We start from the raw sequence: 9,080 nt of genomic DNA on the forward strand, positions 1-9,080 counted from the left end.
ATAAAAGGACATAAATAATTAATAAATAAATAAGAATAAAGTATATTCTTTGACCACAAAGGGATAAGATTAAAAATCAGTAGCAAAAATCAATTTCAGAGACTCACAAATATGTCAAAAGTAAACACCACACTATCACAATAATCAAAGAAAAAAGGGAAAAACTGTGAGGAAATAATACTTTGACACTTTTATAATTTAAACTTTTACTTTAATCAAAACAGTGGCAAAACATGTCAAAATTCATAGTATGCCTCTAAAGCAGTTCTTACAGTGAAATTTATCATTGCAAATGCTTGTGTTAAGGAAGAATAAAGATATCAAATCAATAACCGAAACTTCCACCTTAAGACTCACAAAAGAAGAGCAAACTACACAAATGGAAGGAAGTAAACTTTAAAGACTAGACCAGAAACCAGTGAAATAGAGGATAGAAAAGCAAAAAGCAATTTTATCTTATTTGGAAAGATAAAATTGACAAACATTTATCCACATTGACCCAGAAAAAAAGGGAAAATCAACTTAAATTACCAGAAAAATTAATTAAGGGAAAGCATTATTACAAACATTATAGAAATTAAAAATCCAAAGGAATACTATAAAAATCATATAATACTTAGATAAGATGGAGAAATTCCTAGAAAGATGCTAGTTACTGAAACTGACTTCAGTAAGTAGAAATTCTGAATGAACCTGTACAAATAAAGATATTGAATTAGTAACTTAAAAACAAAAATTACCAAAATAGATGAGTTCAGATTTGGATTATAATCCAAGGTATAAAATAAACGCCTGGAAGTCATTATTAATATAAATAAATGATTGAGTTAGAAAAAAGGGAAAAATCTCTCACACAATAATTTCAAGTAGATAATCTGTCCTCATGGTTTCCACTCTTTCAGTGTAGGCTTTGCAAAGTGACTTCCTTTAAAAAAGTACAATATGGAAAAAGGGACTTTTAAAAAGAAAAAAGGTTAAGATGACAGTGGAGAAACATGACAAATACTACCCCATTCACATGAATAAAGTCATCATCAACAGTGATGTCATGTTGCTAATATGCGTTATTGATATGATGCAATAAAAATGATATTATTCCTCTGTGGTCTTATAACTTACTCTAATAATGAGAAAAGCATCAGAAAAATCCTGATAGAGGAATATTTTACAAACTGCCTATTAGTAGTCCTCAAAAATGCCAAGGTAATTGAAAACAATGAAAGAAGACTGAGAAACTTTTACAGTTAAGAGTAATCTAAAAACACAGGATGGCTAATGTAATGTTATATCCTAGATTGGATCTTGGAGTACAAGAAGAATATTTGGAGAAAAACTTAAAAAATATCTGAATAATATTCATCTGTGGTTAATAAATTACCGTTGTTGGTTCACCAATTGTGAAAAGAATACTCTACTAATGTAAGATGGTAATAATAGGAGAAATTGAGTGCAGGATGTTAGAGAACTCTGTACCATGTTTAAATTTTTCTATAAATTTAAAACAACTGAAAATTAGGTTACTTTAAAAGAAAAGCATGGTTAATAATGCAAAGGAAAATGGAAGTTTAATCAAGATGTGAATGTTGAATTTAGTAACAAGTAGAGCACTAGAACCATCATAAGCTGCAAATCAGTGGGATCATGAAGATGAAAATCAGACCACAGCAGATTCAGGTTTGAGTGGGAGGTGACGAAGTTGAACTAATCAGTATATACAATTCTTTGAGGATACTTTCTTGTGCTATATAAATTAAAAACAGATATTGCAATTGATCATTTTGACTGAAAACAAAGCCTTCTTAGCATAATATCTCAAAATTTTCTAGTAATTAAAATCTGTATCTACATGAATCTCATAATTAAACATGAAGAATATAATCACCATAAAATATGTTAAGCATTTCAGTGCAGAATGCCATTGGGAATACAGAAAAGGATGATCAGGACAGTGTATGTACGGGAACATGGGAAATAAACTGTATTCCTTCTTGCTCAGCTTATAAGGAACACATTTTAAGATGTAGAATGACTTGAGATTGCCATAAATAATTGAGAAATGTACTGAAAACCCAGGTAGAAAAAATGGACAATAGTCTGGCTCTCATAGTTTGTCTACTCCTCATAGAAAGCCCTCTGTAGATTCCTACATACAAAGTCATCACTGTTTCTGCTTTATTCCAATTGGTCCAATTAATTTGCTCCAACTTTTCTTCTACACTTCTAAAAGTCTGCTAAGTTTTGCTCATTCATCATCCCTTTTTGATACGAGGTTCTCCAGCTGGAAATATTTTTTTTCCCTGAACAGGAGATCAAAACTTGCATTTAAAAATTTTTTGTATTAGGTTAAAAAGTCTAGGAAAACTTTTGAAACCTAAATCTTTCTCAGATATATTGAGGGCCTTCACAGTGTATAATGAATAACTTCACCGTAAAATATAACTACACCTTTATTCTCTATATTGAAAATATACAGATTTACAATTATTGAGGTTTAGGTCCAGTATATTAAAGTCAAAATATCATTGGTAATATGTGAATTCTAAATTCAACATTATATGAAATCTTCTCACAAATATAAGGGGAATGGAGGGAAAGATATGTTTTAGAATCTCTGTCATCTACACTTCGTGTTTCTTGAATTTCTTGAGGATTCTGTCACGAATCTGCTTGGTCTTAACACTGTAGACAATGGGGTTCATAAGAGGTGGAACCAGCAAGTAGACATTGGCCATCAGCACATGGACAATTGGGGAAGCATTCTGTCCATAGCGGTGGATCATAGATAGCCCAATCATTGGTGTATAGAAGGTGAGTACAGCACAGATGTGAGAGATGCAAGTATTGAGGGCTCTCACTCTCTCTGCCTTGGAGGCTATACTCAACACTGTGCCCAGGATGAGGACATAGGATAGGAGGAGAAGCACTGAATCAAGTCCCATGGAACAGATGACCACCATGAGGCCATAGATGCTGCTGACTTGACGGTTGGATACAGTTGTCTTTATGAGGTCCTGGTGCAGGCAGAAAGGGTAGGACAGAATATTGACATCATGATATTGAAGCTTCTTCAAGAGGAAGGAAGCTGGAAAGACCAGAGCCAAGGCCCTTCCAGCAATTGCCAACCCAATCCCAATGATTACATCATTGGTTAGGATGGCTGCATAGCGCAAGGGTTCTCGGATTGCTATAAAGCGGTCAAAGGCCATAGCCAAGAGTACAGCTGACTCGATAATTGAGAAAACATGAATGCAGTACATTTGGACCAGACAAGCATTGAAGGAGATCTCCTGCACATGGAACCAGAAGACACTGAACATGGTAGGCAAGGTAGTGGTAGATAGGCCCAGGTCAGTGAATGCCAGCATTGACAAAAAGTAATACATTGGTTGATGGAGGGAAGACTCAGTTCTGATAATGAAGAGGATGGTAATGTTCCCGGCAATTGAGGTGGCATAAATCAAGAAGATGGGGAGGGAAATCAAGTCATATCTGCTTTCAAGGCCTGAGAAGCCCATTAGGAGGAAGCGAGGGTATAAGGCAGAACTATTGAAGACAGACATTGTGCTAATGGATGAACCTAGAGTCTAGGTGAGGAAACAAGAATATGGAAAATTAGGGTAAAAGTCAAAATTGTAACAAGAAGCAACACTTTAATTTATGCTGCTGTGTGTTTAATGGTTTTGATCATGTCTGTGTTCATTATATCTAATTACCCCACCTGTTATTTATTATTTTACCGATTTTTTTCTTCACTGTGCATTTATTGAGGCTTTTTGTTTGTTTGTTTGTTTGTTTTTTCGGTGTCGCTCTGTCGCCAGGCTAGAGTGCAGTGATGCACTCTTGGCTCACTGCCACCTCTGCCTCCCGGGTTCAAGTAATTCTCCTACCTTAGCTTCCCGAGTAGCTGGGACTACAGACATGTGCCACCAGGCCTAGCTAATTTTTATATTTTTAGTAAAGACAAGGTTTCACCATGTTGGCCAGGATGGTCTCAATCTCTTGACTTCATGATCCCCTCCACCTCAGCCTCCCATAGTGCTGGGATTAAAAGATCATTTTTTTAGAGATGGGATCTCACTATGTTACCTAGGCTAGCATCAAACTCCTGTTCTCAAGCAATCCTCCCAACTCAGCCTTCTGAGTAGCTGGAACTACAGGTGCACGCCACTGAAACTGAGAACATACTTTATTAAAGGAAATCTGGTAGTGTTAAACAATAGAGAAATATATAAGAAATGACATCAACTATGTACAAACTAGTGGACAGATAAGTTAAAATTAAGAGTTAAACATTTTGAAGTTGATATTAAAAAAAAGAAAAGAAAAGAAAAACCGCATGATTTAAAACACAGAAGAGACAACTAACCCCATCCAGGCAGGTCAGGGAAGATGTATTGAAGGAGATTCTTAAATTAGGGCTCAAATGACAAATACGAGAGGGATAGTATAAAAGAGCCGTGATGTACATCCTGTACTGATTAAAATCCATGTAAATACAGTAAGATATTAGAGAGTATTGCAAATGTAAGTCACTACAATTGAGTAAAGCTAGAGGATAGATGGCTCTTCATATGGTTCTTGAAGCTATGGTTAAAAAGAAGTGAACCTGAATTTCTGAAGGAACTTGTGTGTAAATATGAGAGCATGGATATAATCTTAGAGGACACAATGTGCTCATTGTAACAATAAACAATATGACCAGATTTATAATATATCTGTGTCAAAATACAATCAGTGTTTAAGAGTGGTCTAAAGGCTGACAAGAGAGAAGGCAAGGAAACCTGTTAGGAGACTATTGTAGTCATTAAAAGAAGTGGATGAAAGTGAAATCTAACCATGGGTATTATGAGGAATGAATAGTACATGGGAAGAAAAAAATAACATCTGTAACATAGATCATCAGATGCTAAGAGTGAGAAAAAGAAAGAAATCCAGAATAGATTTATTTATTTGATAATCTTTTTCCTGTCATTTATTAAAACAAACAAAGGACCTGCCTAGAAATTTGGTGAAACCAGTGGGCCAGATAATTCCTGTTTGGTTATGATAAATTTGAGGTGTATGGAAGAGATAGTGATACATTTTCTATAAAAACAAAGAACACAATGCCAAATTATAGAAAGAAAATAAAAGATGTATGTTCTCAGGGCTCAGTTACCACAATACATCAGATGAGCTGTAGGAAACAGACAGATATCACCATGAACTGGAGAAGATAGGCATTACAGAAAAAGCCCTAGAAACCTGTTACTTAGCATCATAATGGTCACCTGATTCCAGTTATTCTGGGCACAAAGCATCAAGAAAATGTTTATTTAGCATACTTTATTTCAAAGTTTTTCCAAAATTTACATGGTTCATTTTCCAACCTACCCTTCTCCACAAATATAATCACACTTCATTGTTTGCCCTAATAGACATAATTAATTATAAAATAACAAATTCTGTGTCATTCTACAGAGATGACAAATATTGTGCAATCTGGTACCCTTTTCCTTACTTTTTATGAGCAGGTACAAAATGAAGAATAGAAGAGAATTATTTTATGCATTCTCATCCTACATTTAGTGATTTACATACTATACTAGTTATAGAAAATGATCTTTATACACCTCCTTCACTTTCCCAGCTTTTTATGTTATAAACTTCTGGTCTGCTTCATTATTGAGCACTATGTCATCACTTTGGTATTCTCACATAATTATGCTTTCTTTCTTGATACTCACCATCAAATCTTTCAGCAGTCTTCAGCATCTCTGTCCTGCCTAGGCACACCAGGTGTTCCCTCTTACATAACTCGTCCCCATTTCTTTTTATGAAAGTGCCTGGCTTAGGGTAGTCATAATCTAACTTCCCTGATGGATGTAGACACAGGCACCCAACTCTCAGTAGCTCCATCTCTAGATTCAGAGAAAGTCAGTTGACAATTGTTATTTACTACCTCTTTGGAAAGGTTACTGAACCCCTTTGAGTATAAACAAACTGGCAATTGTATTACTTTATATAATACTTAAGAGATTCAAGCAAATGTATGTAAAGTGCCTGGAACAATATCTAAGATTTAGGAGATACTTTGGACTTAAGTGAAGCAAATTGTTAATTAAGATGCTGAAGTAGCCATGCTCTTAAGTATATCAGCCAAACACAGCAGTGACACAAAAGCAGGTGCTGTCTGGAGTGCCCAAGTTATCACATGTAAAGATGTTACCTCCCATGGCTTCTCTTAAGAATTATCTTGTACAGACTAGTGGACAGAGAGCTAAAATTAAAATTTCCTTTTTCCCTCTTAATATTGTTAAGTATGTATGCTGTATGTAACACAAAATAGAGGAGGCACTCAAATCATCAACTTTATTATCATCAACTTCAGTTTTAACATTACAGGTTTTAGTTAATATCAGGTAGTAATATTTTGAGAAAACATATTTCAAACAGGTGCTATCTGTGCCTAGAAGTGAGTTTGCAATGGCAATTTCTTCCCAGAGTTCTTCTGAGCAACTTTCGAAGGGACTAGTCTGATTCCTTTGGAGGAAGGTAAAACTGTACCTCTGACCTATTCTAGAACAGTTATTTCACATGAGTAGAAGTCATTCCTACTTTTTGACCTTTACTTACACTTCCTAGATTCTTCAAATATATAATGTAGTAATCTCTTACCCATTTTTCTCACCTCAAAACCTTCCTGCAGGCACACCTGAGCCCTCAAGTGCAGACTCCTCACCCTACTGCAGATTGGCTGGGTTTCCAGTCTGTCAAGCTTAGAGACTGCCTGTAGGTTAAGAAAGCCACTGAAGATGGGCATCGAAGAATAATAAAATACACAGTGTATCCTAAGGCAGGTAATCCTTCAAGGAAGCATAAATGTCCTGAGTAAGGCATCAGACTCTTCCTCAGTAACTCCAGAGCCAAGATAAAGCTTTTTTGCCTTTGACATTCTTGACTTTATCCAGCTGGGTGCTTTATCAGCATTACTGTGCTTTAACTACTCTGACCTGTTTGCCCATCTTCACTAGCCAGTTCCCCCAGGACCACTCTTTTTTTTTTTTTTTTTCATTACAACCTCTAGGGGGAATAACTAACATCAGTGCTGAAAGAGCTATTTCTCCTGCTCGAGGACAAGAGATGGTCATGCCAACTTCCCAATCCAGAAATCCAGATTAGGAAGTAATTGAGAAGTATTCTGAGGATCATGTGATAAAGATGAAAAACAATGGGCTTAGTCAGTCAGAATGACGTATAAAAAAATTTGTGCTCTAAGTAACCAGATACAGCATTTACTAGCCCTTGTATGCTGAGACAATTATTCTGTATTTAGGCCAAATTTTTTACAACCATACACTAGGACATATCTTGTTGAACTGTTACAAAAAATATAAAATCATGTGTGTAAAGTAGAAATTCATCACTCAAAAGTCATGCTTATTATAGCACTTGTAAATTATAAAGGGGTATGGGATCCACATGCGGTTGGTCCATAATACTCAATTCTTTTACCAGCCACTGGACAGAGGGGTAAACGTTCTACCATCATCATCCTGCAACAACTGCTACTTGTGCTGACCCACAAATCTGCCTCTGATCATTCAATGAAAGAAAAGATGAAGATGTGATATGATACAAGAGGTTACACTCCCATATTATCACTATCTAGCAAAGACATAAATCCCTGCAAAGTATTATTGTGAAGGGTGTGTAATTCACAAATTACACAGGTAATAGAGATGATCATGGAGAACAGGTTTGGCAAACCTCCTTCAATTTAGATGAAAATCCAACATTTTACTTGTCCTCTTTCTCAATTGCATTTCACGTTTGCCACTAAAAAATGCATCTCGGTTATGCCATTGATGTTTCTTGATGCGTTTTTTTCTGATTTTTTCAAAACTCATGATGTAATTAATCAATATGTTTCTAACCACAATATAAACTGCCTCTAAGGTCCATCATTTTTGTTTCCATTTTCTTCAGTGCCAGATCAATTCAAGTCATTTCCAATAAAATCTTGATTCAGGAGAAAATGACTTTATGGTGGTTTTTAGGGATACCACAGCTACCTCATACAACACATTTTCTTATCAGTCTATCAAATTTGACTTTTCTAGCATTTTATGTTATGGCATTTTCCTTGTCAAAAGTCTTTAATGTTTTCACACACTTTTATTAGATTTTTCTAATATTTACAATAGACCACCATTATAATAGAATTAATGGCCGAAACACCAAACACACATCAATCATGTTTGGAGGAAACGTCACATAGTCATTCCACTGTGTGTGAATATAAGTCGGCCCATTAACATCTAATATTTTACAGAAATCAAGCATTACAGAAACTTGTGTAATATAGTTTAACCCAGTCTTTTCAAACATATTTTATGCAGACAGCATTTATTAACATCTGAAATTTGTGTTCTGCAGAGCTCAATTTGGAAATGAATGCCTGGAAAATGTTGGATTTAAGGCAGTGATTTTTAACAAGAAGGATTTTGCCTCAAAGGGGTGTTTGACAATGTCTGGGGCCATTTTCAGTTGTTGTAATTGGGAAAGTGTTACTGGCATGTCATGTGTAGTTACCTACAATACTTCTAAACATTCTACAATGTGCAGGACAGTGACTCACAGCAGAGACTCATCCAGTCCCACGGCAATAGTGTCAATGTTGAAAAATCCTGTTTTAAGGAGAGAAAAACAAAACTACACTAAAAATTGAAATTCTGTGTTTAAATCTGTGGGTAGTATGAAGGCCAAGCACATTAACTCTAGACCAATTACAGTAAAGAACACTGTAAATCCAGAGGTTCCTTACTTTTGAATTCCGATTCTGGCACTTAACTGCCTGTGTGACTAAGAAAACTACTTAGGTCTTTTCACCTCTTTTTCTTCGTTTATGAAATGAGTTTCATAATAATTTTAAGCAATAGAATTTTTATAAATATTCCATGTGTTAATAAATGTATAGCATTTAGAATGTATTTTATAATCAATAACAGATAATCAAAAATTGATTCCCTTTTCCTTTAATACAGGGTTGTTTTAAAATTAGTTATTATTAGTATTCTGTGGGTGTACCAATTCTGTGA

The 9,080-nt window shown here is 35.2% G+C and overlaps 1 protein-coding gene across 1 annotated transcript; it reads right to left on the minus strand.

The window, feature by feature from the left end:
* Positions 1-2,618: 2,618 nt before the first annotated feature.
* On the minus strand, positions 2,619-3,560 carry LOC102118369 (olfactory receptor 51G2-like). The gene has a single exon (XM_005578923.3). The coding sequence runs from the start codon at positions 3,558-3,560 to the stop codon at positions 2,619-2,621; it is 942 nt and encodes a 313-aa protein (XP_005578980.2).
* Positions 3,561-9,080: the final 5,520 nt, after the last annotated feature.

Source organism: Macaca fascicularis, chromosome 14 (assembly GCF_037993035.2).
Source record: "Macaca fascicularis isolate 582-1 chromosome 14, T2T-MFA8v1.1".
In the NCBI taxonomy this organism is placed as follows: domain Eukaryota; kingdom Metazoa; phylum Chordata; class Mammalia; order Primates; family Cercopithecidae; genus Macaca; species Macaca fascicularis.

What these genes read in the sequence shown, in the direction of transcription:
- LOC102118369 (XM_005578923.3), bottom strand. Translation starts at nt 3,560, where the DNA reads ATGTCTGTCTTCAATAGTTCTGCCTTATACCCTCGCTTCCTCCTAATG.